We start from the raw sequence: 15,137 nt of genomic DNA on the forward strand, positions 1-15,137 counted from the left end.
ATCACAATGCTAAACTCACCCAGAATCCCTCCTTGTGGCTTCTGACTTTCCCGCCATAGTAACCAGGCTAATGCCTGCTTCTGGTGGAGTAACAAAGGGACCTGACAAAAATAAGAAATGTCAGAACGAACGCCTCATGAGGCTACGGGGGACCCTGGCTTCACTCTACTCCTCCTTTGTAAGGTGAGCCCTCTACAGTCTAGCTGTTGTCATGGCTACTGGTTTCTCCTGTCTGCTACGCTGAAGCCTTCACCATGGCTAATGGTCAGCATCTCTATTAGGATGCTCCTGTCCATGTCTCCACACCCACTAAAAGCCCATGTTTGTCTTCTCAATTAGAAGTCAGGTTTTACTTCTTGCATCCAAACCCCTGATGTCACTTGACTTTTACTAGCCTTTCTGTCTTTTTCATGATCCTTATATTTGACTCTCCTCTCTGCCCAACAGCCCCGTTTGGACTGTTAGTCACAAGCTGTGGTAGCCCTTGAACTAGTGACTTCCTCCCCGTCCTGTGTCCCAGTTTTCCTCGTACTCTGGGAGAACAAACCTTCACAAAGCATTCACTGTCCTTCACAAAGTGACCACAACTGCAGAGTGCATCTTGAACCATTCAACCCTAAGTTCATTTGCCAATGCCAGGCTCCACTGCAAGGGACTCTCCCTACTCAGCAGCATGACCTGCTCTTCCCAGCTCAGGGAGGATGACAGCCATCCAACACTCATAAATACCAACCTCCATGTCTCCTCCCTCAACACCATCTCACTGTCCTATGTTGTTTTTATCTCTTTGCTCTCTAAATATCTGCAATTTTTTAAGGTATAAAAGTACTTACTGACCAAGCTGATGTTTTCCTTACTCTGCGTTCCCTTTGTACTTTACATACATGGCCTAAGACACACTGCAAGGTGCTGTTATCTTTGTCTTACGGTCACATTTGTCTCATACATCTCCATCCCCAGTAGATCATTACAAGTAACAATTGGTTTATATCCTGTAGCGTCTACGGACAACACATGGATCCATTGCTGCTATAGAAATGTATAATCTTACAACTTAAAAAAAAGGGTTTGCTACTATTTTCACTGTTCAACAAAATAGAAACTACTACAGGAAAAGCCACTAAGGCATTTATCTGCAGGTTTCACAGTGCTCTCCTTGCAGGGTGCTGGACACTCTCCACTGCTAGTCTTCCTGGTTCACCTTCAAGCCAGCTGGGTCTTCTGCCACTGCTGTTTGACCAGGACAAGACTCCAGTGACCGATGCAACTCATCAATGGCTTCACTCGTGATTTTCCATACACTATGAAGGCGATGTTGGTTCATATGGCCTGTGAACAGACAAGTGTTACCCAAAGATGTCACAAGTGCCATGTCCTCAGGGCTGGGGATGCAGTGCAGTTCGTATAGTGCCTGTCTTGCATACTTGGATTTTCAAGGATACACGAGACCCTGTCTCTCAAACAAAAAAACAGCAAGACAAGTACTATATTCTGGCTAGAGCCTGAAAATGTAATTATTTGCCAAACGATAGATCTGTATTGAGTAAAAAGTCCTACCTCAACACTCTACTGACCTCCCAAGCTTCTCTACTCCCATTCTGTTTGCTTAACCACATGAACTATAATTTAGAACAAAACAATCTATAATTCTTTTCTAGAGTTGAAGATCAAACTTGAGGCCTTGATCACAACAGGCAAGCACTAACTACCATTGAGTTTCATCTCCAGCTAGGCCCTTGGGAGTTTTGATCTTTTATTTTTTCACTTATGAAATGCAGTGGACAAAAAGGTCAAAGGTCATGCTGTGCAGTAATTCTGGAAGCAAAGGTCTCTGGATTCAAAGAAGAAAGGCCAGTGAGAGTAAAAGCCATGCATAGTGTCTTCTGTGCAGACAGAAAGTTGATCCCTGAGGTGCAGGTCACCAGCTGACTATGGATCATACTGTTCCGTTTGCCCTCTCATCCCACAGGGACGAGTTACACAACTTGTTTGTAGTTCCAAGGGAAAAGCATTCTGGGTACAAGGTTTCTAGACAATGGGAAACTTTGTTTTAAAATGCCTTTAAACTGTCTTACTAGAATTTTTTCCAAGTCTTATCACATGCTCTTTTACCTCAATAACCACTATAATTTAATGTTTCTCTAGGTGACTTCGTCACTCTTAGGTAATGGAATAATGAGCAGCCAAGACTGCTATGCTATGTGACCAAGTGTTTTCTCAATGCCCTTTTACAGTGGCCTAAGTTCAAATATCATCCCAGCTATTAGACACTCCCTAGCTCTGCTGCCCTTCCATTTTTTTTTATACCTTTGGTAGTTCTCCCTGGGAGAGAACTGCCTTTGTTTTCCTAATTTCTGCCAGCCCACTTTAACTGCAAGCTCCTGACTGGTAAATCAAGTCAGATAGCACAGTGAAGACTCTATCTGGGAGCTGGGTGTGGAGGTGCACACCTTTAGTTCTAGCACTCAGGAGGCAGAGGCAGGTGGATCTCTGTGAACTCGAGATCAACCTGGTCTACATAGCAAGTTCCAGGAAAGCCAGGGATACACAGTGAGACCTTGTTTCAAAACATAAAAATAAAATAGTAAAAAACCCAACAAGACTACTTGGGACCTGCCAAGTTGCCTGGAGAGTTAGCAGTGGGAACTTAGCTAACAGGGAATTACTGCTGCTTTCTATGTCTCTGTAAATCACTGGTCACCACTGACATTATTCTTCTGCTCTGCCTCAGTGCACCCACCTCTCATACGGAAAAGAATAAACACGTTAGCGGCCGGTCCACTGCCTCATAAGCTAGGTCTCACACACAACACTACATCCTACGTGCCGCCCGCCCCTGAGTCGGTGGATGGGCACTCAGTGTAAGGTAGTAACCAGTCCCTAGCCTCAGTCCTTCAACAATTGTTCCGAGCTCTACAGAGAATCGAGGTCTCTAACACACGTGCAACTTTCAACTCAAAAATGGCTTTCCCTTCTGGTGGGCAAAGACATCTGCTAGGTAACACATAGCTCACAGCATCAACTTGTCACAGCAGGGCTGAATTCTGGAATCTTACCTCCTGAGTATTGACTGGCTCCTTCAGGAGTTCCCTGGCGACCTGCCTTTAGTCCTAGAGAACCTACAAGCTGGACCTCGTGACTGGGAAGGGGCTGGGGAGGCACGAGGTGTGGAGGGTCTGTAGCGGTTTTGGCGAAGCCACTCTGCTGGGGTTCCTGAGAGCTACAGTTCTCCTTGGCTCCTGCTCAACACACAAGGGAAGATGGGTGAAAGTGGGAGAAACAAGTAAAGTCGGTGCAAACGCAGTCAGGAGACTGCAGGCTCCAGGTCAACTGTGCCCAGACCACAGGAAGCAGGAATGCTGCTTTTATAAACAACAACAGATATCATCAGAAGAAAGCTCAGAAGCCAACAAGGAAACGGAAAAAGATGTAGACAATTTTTATCAAAATGTCTCTGTCAAGTTCCCAAACACGGAGTGCTGGTGCAACTCCCATCTTACCTTGCTCTGGGGAGAGAGCCAGAGCACTGAGTGCGTCCTCCAATGCCTGGATTTGCTTAAGCAGCTTCTCACCCTTGTCAGGGAGAGCCTGGATGTTCACTGCAGCCAGCGTGCCCTAAAAAACAGATCCTATTCAAGTGGGACTGGCTTCTCAAGTTATTAAAGGACAACTTCCGATTAAAATGGCTTAGCATGCTGAAATTCTGAAACGATCTTTTAATTATGAATGTAAAATCCAGGATTAAAAAACAAAACAAAACCAACTAGCTTACTAAGCCTAAGCATAAACATAGGAAAGGCAGGTATTAAACAGCCCTCTCAGGAATTATAAATTATAAAGCCCTCTCAGGAATCTACTCAATTCTGTGAGGGTCTCCCAGCTGCCCCCAGAACACCCTGATCTTAGAGCAGTGGTTCTCAACCTTTCTAACACTGAGACCCTTTAATACAGTTCCTCATGTTGTGGTGAACCCCATCATAAAATTATTTTCATTGCTACTTCAGAACTGTAATTTGGTAGTTATGAATCGTAATGTAAGTATCTGTTTCCGAGGTCTTAGTCGACCACTGTGAAAGGATCCTTCATGACCCATAGGTTGAGAACAAGCACTTTAGAGACAAAGCACAAGTCAAGACTCGCCTGCCCTTTTTTTTTTTTTTTGGCTTTAATTATGTGTATTTGTATGTATCTGTGTGTAAGTATGTAAACATAGGTACAGGTTACCAAGGAGGCAAGAAGAGGGCATCAGATGCCCTGGAGCTGAGGTTAGGCAGTTTGAGCCACCTGACGTGGGTGCTGGGAACCGAACCCGGGTCTTCTGCAAAGGCGGTATACTCTGCAGAGCCAATACTCACCTTCTTTTGTCTCAGCTGTGCTGTAAGGTTTGCACGCTGGGCTGCTGGGTCACATGACTCTCCCTTCTTGGAGACACCCACAGCAGCAGGTGGCTGTCTTTGCACACGCTGATCGCAAAGTTGGAGGTTCCCCTTCTTCTGGAAGTCCACAGTGGAGTCAAAGAGAAGTGGGGAGCCTGGCCTACTGGAAACACCCTCATCGTCCTCGCTGTCCTCGCTGTCCTCGCTGCTGGAGGCAGCATGGCGGGCCTCTCGCAAGCAAAGCCCAGGCGCTCCCTCCTGAGAAGCCTGGGCACTGGGGGCATCTGTGCCTGTTCTGCCTTGGGCCTCCCCACTCCTGAGCTGCTCCCTGCTGAGGTGGCCCTCTTTCTGGGCTTTGCTTTCTGGGTTCTGACCAGGGACATTCTGAGGCAAAAGCTGGGTTTCCTTTTCTCTCGGAGGTTCTGGCTTGTTTGGGACATCTCGACTCTCACTCTCTGACATCTGAGGAACCACAGACGTTCCTCGGGGCGCATCTCCATGGCCTTGTTTGGAAGCCAGTCCTTCAGTCTTCTTAGTTTGGGCCTGAAACTTCGTTTTCGACCCTTGTTCTTTCCCGTCACCTCTAGACTGTGTTTCTGTCACCAGGTCAGGGGAGGGGTCTTTCTCCATCCTACAGTCAGACTTGGACTTCTGGGCTTTCTGATCCAAGAGCTGGTCTTTGTTCTCTCTCAGCGTCTTATCAGCTGTCTTTCCCTCACCATCTCCTTCGACTAACTGTTTCCAGGGAGCTGCTTTTTGGTTAGTGTTAAGCACCTTGAATGGGTTTCTTGGCTGGCTGGGAGGATGAGGAAATAACTCAGATGCCTGTGGAGGCTTGCTGGTTACAGGATATTCTTTAGGATTAGGATCCTGTGGACAACGAAAACAGTATATGGTAAGGTAAAATAAGGCCACCCTTGTATCTAAAACGCCTTTTTTGGAGGAAATGGAAAGAGCAAATGCGGTCCATGCCTAACTTCTGCATATACGAAGAAAGACGCCAAATTCACAATGACTGTTTCTTTCAGTGCCTGTTCCTCCTCTGTACCGGATCACTCCTCCTCAGGGCTCAAGGGAGGCGAAGTCTGACCCAGAGCATTTCTCTAATCTTTATGAGTACTGCACAGGAATAGGGCCTCCTCCTCTCCTATATTGAGAATTTTTAGTTTTTTAATCTTTCTTTATTGTGCAGCTACCTTTTTTAACTTCCCCCTCCCTTTCTCTATTGGGAAGATTCTTTTTTTTTTTTCACCTTTTGTTTTAGGAGCCATTGTATTAGCTGTTGTTTTTGAGATGGAGAATTTAAATTCTCCATGCTTGTGCCCTATCCTGGAGCCTCGCCTATTACTATGGGCATTATCTCCAGTCTTGGGGTATCTGGAGCCTTCTTTCAAGCCCCGCATTAGGCACCAAATGTTGGGGTGTATTTTGCAGCACAGGTCAGTTGAAGGCATTCCAAGATGAAATTTTAAGGCCTATGTGGCAGCAGGAAGGTCCAGCCTCCCTACTGGACTGAACCCCGAACAGCCATACAAAGGCGTATTTATTGAATGTTACATAAAGTATTTTTTCATACCAAGGTCCCTAATCTAATTTACATGTTTTATTGAAGGAGAGCATCATATGTTCTGACTCTAGTCCTTTATTATGTATTATTTGTAATACACAATAATATAAGAGCCTCAGATGTGCCTGAGGTGCCTTATGACCAAAGTCATGGAATGGCTATAAAGCCCCTTTAGGAAAACAATCATTATTTCCCACAAGGATTCTTCAAGGTCAAAGTACTTTAAAGAAAAGGTTGTTGAATCTAATATCTACCCCAGATAGTAACTCTGCTAAATTCCTACAACACTCATATTCTAGGAACCTTAGAGTTACATTTAGCTTATGCCAAAATCAGGTAACTGCTGGTCTATAAAAAGATGGGAAAGTTAGCCTCTTTTTCCTAAGCAGGAGGACACTGACTACTTTTAGTTTAATTTACTGGAAATTATCTGTGTGAAACAGGAGGTAAATGGTGAGGCTTTGACCACTGCATTGGCTCTTTGAGTGAGCAGTCACACGGCCCTTCGGGGCTCTCAGAGCCTGTGTGACGGACACTAGCAGTTCATGAGGACTTGGGGTACTCTCAGTCAAAGTGACTCACCACACTGTCTTAAGACGCCATACGGAAAACAGAAGAGTAACTCCTACCTGCCACGGAACGTTCCCACACCAGTGCTTCCCCTCTGCCTTACTTCTAGAGCATCGGAAGAACAACCTAATGGAGTATAAAAAACAAATAATTAAGGCTACGAAAAGTCTTTAAGAGTTTATTTTTCAATTTTTAAAAAGGGTTTTCACTTATTTTTCATGTGTATGAGTACTTTGCCTACATGTGCAGATGTGTGCCGCACTCATGCAGTGGCTGTAGAGGCCAGAAGATGGCACCGAAAGCCCTGGACCAGTTACAAGGCTGCAATTGTGAGCTGCCTGACACGGGTACTGGGAACGGAATCCATCCATGTCTTCTGCAAGAGCAGCATGTGCTCTTAACCACTGGGCATCTCTCCAAGCCCACAATGAGAGAGAGAGAGAGAGAGAGAGAGAGAGAGAGAGAGAGAGAGAGAGGGGGAGGTCTCGCCACAGCCCCGGGTGACCAAGCACATCTAGAGATCTGAATTCAGGCCTTCATGCTTGCATAGACAGCAGTTTACCTACGGAGCCATCCCCCTAGCCCTTGCAGAGGACATTTTTAAGGACTGGAAAGTCAAGAACAAAAATGATACAGTAACCAGAGAGTCTGCACAGGTTTATTCTTTTTATTCTGTATGAAGACCAAATGAAATGGAGAAAGTGATCAGCAGTGGCTGCTAAAATCAGAGAACAAAAAAACAAAACCCAAACAAACAGATACTGTGCGTGCCAGAAGGGAGGCCACAACACAGTCTGAAAAAGGAAGGTGGTAAACAAAGAAGACACTAGCCAACTGCACACTGTATCACACAGCTGACTCTTCACACCCTGGGCCTTCCAAGGCCATCAGCATCACTCTTCTAGATGAGCAGTGGAGAGAGATGCACACTGAAACGCACTACCAGGGAATGTCTGGCCATTCCAGTTCTCTTCAAGCAGCTTCTCTCAGTGGAACTGCACTCAGCTTCACCATCTCAATTCAAGCTGAAGTGGCTGGAGCTGGGTTTGAACCCCTGCGATACCACTTCACAATCGTGGGGGCTCAGATTCCCTTCTTAACCTCTCTAACAGTAGTCTTACATCTACCTGTAAAACAGAGCTACTGTAAGCAATCACAGATAGCAGACGGCCATGGAAGACAAGGGGTAACATTCTAGCTATTATCTCTGCTGCCCTTCTCCTCCACTGTGTTCATTTCTGAATCTCCGTGGTTCTTTTAATGCGAATTAGAAATGCATTGGTTGCCTTCTACCACTCATAGAGGCAGGTGTTTCTGGATCAAAAGGTAAGTGATCTTAAGTGTCAAGAGAACAAGACTGCATCTAATAAGACTTGCCAGCCCCACTCTACTAAAGGAAAACAATGTAAAAATAACTTTAAAAAAAATTCCATTTACAGGCTAAGGAGCCAGCTCAATAAATAAAGTGATTCCTTGCAAGTATGAAAACTGAAGTTCTGACGCCCAGAACCCACATAAAACCCAGGTGGGTAAGGCAGACTTAACTGTAGTCCCAGCATTCAGGAGGCAGGGACAGAGGGTCCCCCAAAACAAACTTTCTAGCTAGGCTTGCAGAACTGGTGAGCTCCAGGGTCAGTGAGGACCCTGCCTCAATATAGTAAAGTGCAGCGTGACCAAGAGTCACTCAACATCAACCTCAGGCCTCTACATATCCACACACATGCACAAACACATACCCACATACATACATATACACATACCCCCTCACATACACATAGAACAGCAACAAACACTCCATTTACAACAGAATTAAAAACAACCAGAGGAACACAGTCAGTAAAATGAGTATGAGAACTTTATAATGGAAATTATTTAAAAACAGAGAGAACAATTTAAAGTCATACTACACCATGCTCACAGACTGGAAAAGTCAATATTGATGTCTGCTCTCTCAAAACTGATCTGTGTAAATTATGCAACCTCAACAGGGTTTTCTGTAGAAATTTAAGAAGTTGAATCTATATTTGATATGCAAATACAAAGATCCCACAAATGCCAGCACAATCTTGAAGAAGTTGGAAGACATACTATTTTACATCATTAACCATGCAAGAATATGTAAATGAACCAATGGACAAAAATTAACCACCTCAGACACCAACCCAAACTTAGGGTCAACTGATTTTTTTAAACAAGGATGTCAAGCATTTCAATGTACTTGGGTTGGGGACAGAGACTCAGAACACACAAATTCTAAATCACATAGACTATTACACAAAATCTATCATGTATGATCCCTTCCTTCTCAACTAACCTTACATCCTGAAGTGTCCACTTAAGTGAGGGCCAGGGGTATAGCGAAGTGGTGGAGTATGCCCTGGGTTTGATCTCAACCAGCTAAATAAATGATCTCAACCACCAAACTAAACATTTGCAATTCTCTTAAGTGGTCATGGTACTTCATGCCTTGGTACCCAATGCAATGTATTTATTTAAAAGAATATCAAGTGTCCGGTAAGTTTCTACTCACCTTTTGATACTCATGACAAATAACTTCTCCCATCTATACAGAGTTCCCTGCCCTTAAGGGAAGCCGTACTTTATTGAGTACTTAGCATGTCAGAACTTTGCCCTCTTTCTATTAGCAGAATTGAAAGTCAACAAGTTAGTGAGTTGATATTATTAGCGATGGGACAGTTAAAGAAGAATACCAACAGAGCTGGTAATCCAGAAATTAACTACCGACTTCTCTGGATAACCAGTTGCTCGGCATTTAGCACAGTGACCCTTTAACCCAGTTCCTCATGTTGTGGTGACCTCCAACCATAAAATTACTTTCATTGCGACTTCATAAGTTTGCTACTGTTATAAATCCTAATGTATATATCCGATACATGACCCCGTGAAAGGGTCACTGACACCCCCAGGGGGTTGGGTGGAGACCCGCTGACTTAGGGAGCGACAAGGTAGACAGTGCCCAATGTGTGCACAGTGTGCTCCTCAGTAATGACTTTTAAAGAACAGCCGGGCAGCGGTGGCTCACGCCTTTAATCCCAGCACTCGGAAGGCAGAGCCAGGCGGATCTCTGTGAGTTCGAGGCCAGCCTGGTCTACAGAGCGAGTTCCAGGACAGCCAGAGCTACACAGAGAAACCCTGTCTCAAAAAAAAAAAAAAAATTAAAAATAAATAAAAATTAAAAAAGAACAATAAAAAGTATAGCTGCAACTCTTTCAGGATTAAAAAAAAGAGAGAGAGAGAAAAGTAAATTCTTCTAGATGCTCCTATAGGCACCCACCTCCATTCTTTCTTGCCCTGTGGTAGAAACAAGCCCTGAAGCTCTACCACAAAGTCTTCATGCAATAAACAGCGAGAAACAGGAATACTAGAAGGGGAAAAGAAAAAAAAGAAATTATTTTTAGGAGACAAAGAATAGAAGCCAACAGTCTGAAGTCAAATCCAAGCTTGAATTCTTATTTTTATTTATTTATTTGGAGACAAGGTCCCACTGTGTAGCCCTGGCTGGCCTGGAACTCGCTACTAAGACTAGTCTGGCCGCAAACTTATAGCAATTGGTCTCTGGCCTCTTGAGTCCTAGGATCACAAGCGTGTGTCACCACACCCACCCTAACTACAGATTTTTTACACTAAGGATTTACGTGTGGCCTGTAAATCCCATACATCATTATCCGTGTGGCTTGCAAAGGAAAGGAACTAGAGTTTCTCTTTTCCTACTTCCTAAAACAAAGCATGACAATAGTTAGGAGTTTATAATGGCCTGTTATAGGACATCTACTCTGCAATACTCCCAGGGATGACCTGTAGTTTAAGGCTGGCTATAAGGCAGGCTCACCGAGACTTCTCCTCAGGTTCTCCCATCACCCTTTATCCATCAACACCCTATTAGCTGTCATTTACTGCTACTCACTCACCTACCTCTAACAAAAATTTACTACTTGCTTCTTTGCTTGGCATAATTTTTTAATGTCCCTCCTAGCTTACAGAAGGAAAATACGTACAGTGCTGAGAGTGAACAGGTCTTAGTGAAGGTCTAAAGCATTCTCCTGTGACTCCCTGTTTTCAGCCTTCAGTCTTCTGTCAGACACACTTCAAGCCTCAAGTCAAAGTACTGTACTAGTCTGTATTGTAGTGCACCCATGTAAGTGGCACTCCATTTACAAATGCTATCACCGGCGGTAGGGGCACACACCTTTGATCCCAGCACTTGGAGGCCAAGGCAAGAGGATCCGATCTCTGTGAGTTGAAGGCCAGTCTGAGTTATAAAGTGAGTTCCAGGACAGCCAAGGCTACACAGAGAAATTCTGTCTCAAAAAATAATAATAATAATAATAAAATAAAAAAATATTAACTCTCTTTTTAGAGGGCTTATTTTTTTTTTAAATTTTATGTTTAGGGGTATTTTGTCTGCATGTATGTCTGTACACCATGTACATGCTGTGCCTGCAGAGGCCAGAAGAGGGCGTCAGATTCCCCCAGAACTCTAGTTCTGGGGGAATAGAACCTAGTGCCTCTGGAAGAGCAGCCAGTGCTCTTAAATGCTGACCCACCTCTCCAATCCCCAAGAATATTTCTCTTAATCTTGAACCAAACCTGATAGTACCATTGGTGTTTAATTCCTATAAACATGGGCAGGCTTGTGTCTCACAACATTTGAGCGGAGTACCAAATCTCAATATATTTAGAAACTGGAAATAAATAGTAAACCCTGACGCAACACAGGGGTACAAACCATAAACTCATTCTAGCACTAAAGAACTAATATCCATTATAAAGTTATGATGCTGAAAAAAATAACTTTTCTCTACAAAGTTCAACAGAAAGAGAGCAGGAAGAAATGTTAAATGTTAATTCTACTTAGAGAATGTAGTAGACACCTGGTATATAAGATTATCACAGGAGAGCAGTATTAACTTTCCTCACTTTGGAGAAGCGTGACATTTCCAGGTCTCAGCCTTAGCATCCATAGCACCTGAGGTGCGCATCGATCTCTGGGGTCTGACGTTTCTTTGAGTTTCTAAAGAAACTAGATCTCGCTGGAGGACTAACTACTCCCTAAAGAGACTGGATCTCGCTGGAGAACTGCTCCCTAAAGAAACTGGATTATTAACCTCACACCTCTTTAGATGCAGGGAAAAAAAGCAGGTATCTAACTCCTAATGTTTTTAACCTCAAACATTAAAATAAAAAGGGCGACCTAAAATTGGTGCGAAACTAGCTAATTAGTCCCCTGTTTGTCTACACTTTCTAGGGGGAGCGCAAAGGATGCTGGGACACAGGGGAATGGCTAAGTAAGGCCAAACAGGTGACTAGAGACTTGAACCTGAGTCTGGAAGGCTCTGAACATGGGAGGAATCCGCGGCCCAGGGACGTAAAGTGCCCAGGCTGGGGCACTCCGCGGAATCGGCGCCGCGCTCGAGACTTACTCGGTGGACTGCACGAAGCCGCATGTGTTCGACCGGCACACGTAGAAGCTCTTGCCCTTATTCGGGCCATCGCGGAGGCCGGTCTTTAAGAAGCAGACGGTCCCTGAGGAGACAAGAAGGTCAACAGCGGCCACTCCAGGCCAGTCCCACAGGCGCCGTGAGGGAAATCCCGACCCTCGGAGCCTTACCGTGCTGCGGACACTTGACCACTTCCATGACGCTAACTGGAAGCCCCGCACGCCGGGTTTCCGTCCTTGACCCCGCCCCCACGACGCTCCGCCTAGCGTCCGAGCCCCCTGGATCCGGAGAACCAATCAGATGGGAGATCCGCTCACCCCCAACCAATGACAGCATCCCTCAGGCTTGGCGCGCGCCGAAATCAAACTTGGGAGTCAGGGGGCGTGGCCGAGGTCCCGGGAGGACGCCGGAAGGTTCCCGGGCCTGCAAGAAAGCAAGACCCGGAGAGGCTGAGCCTGGGTGACACCCGAGTAACCGCGAGGCCTTGAGGCAGCCTGAGGGAACCTGGGCCGCTCGCTTACTCGGGAAGCAGCCGCTGTGGGCGGAGAGAGTTAAGTTTGAGGAGGCCGAGTCCTTGTAACTGCGGGAATAAATTGTATTGTCTGTAAACAGAGCAGGCACAAAGACTTCCTTACGGCCCCCGACAACCAGTGTCCCCCCGCCCCCCAAGGTCACCCGAGGTCGAAGAGGCTTGAGTGAACTTCATAACAGTTGCAGGGGGTCTCAGAACAGCTGCAAAGACTTCAGTTCCAGGCTCTGCGCCCTTTGGACCTCACAGCTGCCTCCGTGTTGGTTGAGGTTCTGAGATGTGGAAGCCCGGAGTCCGAGAGAAGACCCGGAGGAAAAACGGACCTCGCGTGCAGGCTCATTTTACTTGGTGTATTTTGCATTGTCAAGCCTTTTGAACTTATTTTGCATTTGTAAAATCGAGAGTGACGTTAAAAGAGTATTGCATTTGAAATTGTAATCATGGGGCTAGAGACGTGGCTCAGAAGTTAAGAGTGCTTGCTGGTTGTTCTTGCAGAGTTTGGTCCCTAGCACTCACTTCTGGCCTCTCACAACCACCTGTTTTGGACCCCCACACTTGTGCACACTCAGAAACACATGCACAGAATTAAAAATAAAGCACATCTTTAGAAATTGTAATCAACTCTGTTAGTGAACAGAAGGGGAGGAGTGACTGTCGGAGCCTGGTTGCAGTAGAGATGGCTTCATATTTATGTCGCAGCCGTACAGAGTGGCACACACAGTTGCTATGAGGCCAGAAAAGCTGCAATGTCTAAGAAGTCTGGGCTACATGGAGAATGTAAAATTTTAGGAGTCCAGAGGAGGGGAGACAGACTCGAGATATTATTTATGAATTAAGCAGTTCTTACTAAATAGCTTTTTTGGCGTCCCAAGAGGAGTAGGTGTTTGAGAAATACAAAGTTCATTTAATGCACATATTTAAAAACAGCTGTTCTAACCACAAGGGGTTTACTGAATAGAGAAGACTGAATGAGCCTATACCTAGTGCTTAAATAAATATGAACCTAGTGCTTAAATAAATATAGAATAGTATTTAAATGTCAGGATGAATGGAGTCAGCAGTAAACTCTGAAGAGCTGGAGGAAGACTTGAATTTCCAAGTGTATTCAGTATACCCACAGTTTGCCAATGTAATTTTATAGACGAATAGGTGAAGCATTTTCTTTATTCCCAGATTGCAATTCAAAGATGTGTATGTGCATGTGAAATAGATACTGTGTGAGGAGATGGAGACCAGAAATGCTGGGTCTGCAGGAAGAGGACCATGGTGAGTCTTGAATAATATGATTTTGAAACAAGACAAGTCCAGGTCTCAGGTGTGGCATTCTAGAGGAATCTTCCTCTGCAGCTGCCCATCCACAAAGGTCCAACTCAGCAAAAATGGACACAGAACACTTACAGCAGGGGAAACCGTGTCTTCAGTAAATTTAGGATCTGCTAAATGAAAATGTTTAGATTCCAGGTCATAGTAACAAGAGTGGGGTGGGGCAGTGAGACAGCCAAACTTATACAGGTTTTGTGTAGATAAAACCTGAAAACCTCTGGAGAGACCTCGGAGAAAGAGCTTTATAAATCTCTACTTTGAGTTGAGAGTGTAAGTTTTGGTTTTCCTAATAGTGTGATGTACTCAGAATGAATGCTTCGAGTAGATCCTACATCTAGGTGTTTTAAATGCACAGGTTAACAATCCAATAAATGATTTAAGTGTGGGCCTGACTCAGACACAGAAGTTTATGTTGGAATTATTCTGTAGCTGGATTGTGACAATGATGGCACTAAAAAAAAAAAGCTATTTATTTATTTATTTATTTATTTATTTATTTATTTATTTATTTCAAGGTAAGACTCTTAGGATTAGCTCAACCTGATCTAGAACTGGATATGTCTCCTGCCTCAGCCTCCTGAGTGATGAGTTTATAGGCATGTATCCCCAGGCTTAGAATTGTACCCTGTAAATAAGTGAATCCTATGAGATCTAAATTAGGCCTCAAGAAAGCTGTTTTTAAGGATGTGTAAGTGGTAAGTAAATGGCAGACATGTTAACATCCTTGGGAAATAGCCTAGGGGTTGAAGAACTGGGGAGTAGAAACCCTTTCATTTCAGATGGTGTTGATCCATTTCTCTAACCTGTGAAATAAAACCCAGGATGATCCACGCATTTTAATTCCTGAGGAAATGAAAACAAATCTGCCTAGCGGTGCTATGTTGGCTGGCATATGTTAAACGTGTTGGGCATTTGTTAGATTCTGAAGGTGAGAGGAGCAGCCAAAACAGTACCCCCTTGACATCCCTGTCAGCATCATTTAAAAGTAGTCAGCGATTTAAATTTTCAAGTCATTTGTCAGACTCTATGGTTCTGCCAGTCTTGTGTATTATATGTGTGCTCAAATGTGATTTTCCAGCCAGCTGCCAGTTCTAAGTTCCCTATTTGGTGGGGTAGGGGTGAGGAAGCAGTTCTGGGAGGCCTAGAGTATGCTAAGTACTGAAACACTGAATTACTAGTAGCACCTTGTCTGACACCTGATTTGCTGAACCTCTGAGGCATTTGGACTGTTGTAGGCTGAGCGCCTCATTCTACCTGGCAGGGAACAGATCTTTGCTGTACAGCACATTCTGGGAAGGGAAGCTCTCAGATCT

The 15,137-nt window shown here is 44.7% G+C and overlaps 1 protein-coding gene across 1 annotated transcript in view; it reads right to left on the bottom strand.

Annotated features, from left to right (window-relative positions):
- Ttf2 (transcription termination factor 2) overlaps nt 1–12,224 on the bottom strand; it is a 32,922-nt gene extending 20,698 nt beyond the window's left edge. The window contains exons 1-9 of the mRNA XM_059265963.1: nt 12,143–12,224; nt 11,955–12,057; nt 9,809–9,895; nt 6,573–6,639; nt 4,356–5,246; nt 3,501–3,615; nt 3,057–3,239; nt 1,202–1,329; nt 20–101 (exon numbers count right to left, since the gene is read on the bottom strand). Of these exons, the coding sequence (XP_059121946.1) occupies nt 20–101; nt 1,202–1,329; nt 3,057–3,239; nt 3,501–3,615; nt 4,356–5,246; nt 6,573–6,639; nt 9,809–9,895; nt 11,955–12,057; nt 12,143–12,170 (1,684 nt within the window). The 5' untranslated portion in view covers nt 12,171–12,224. The remainder of the gene's footprint in view (nt 1–19; nt 102–1,201; nt 1,330–3,056; nt 3,240–3,500; nt 3,616–4,355; nt 5,247–6,572; nt 6,640–9,808; nt 9,896–11,954; nt 12,058–12,142) is intronic.
- Between the last annotated feature and the right edge of the window lie 2,913 nt (nt 12,225–15,137).

Source organism: Peromyscus eremicus, chromosome 6 (genome assembly GCF_949786415.1).
Source record: "Peromyscus eremicus chromosome 6, PerEre_H2_v1, whole genome shotgun sequence".
In the NCBI taxonomy this organism is placed as follows: domain Eukaryota; kingdom Metazoa; phylum Chordata; class Mammalia; order Rodentia; family Cricetidae; genus Peromyscus; species Peromyscus eremicus.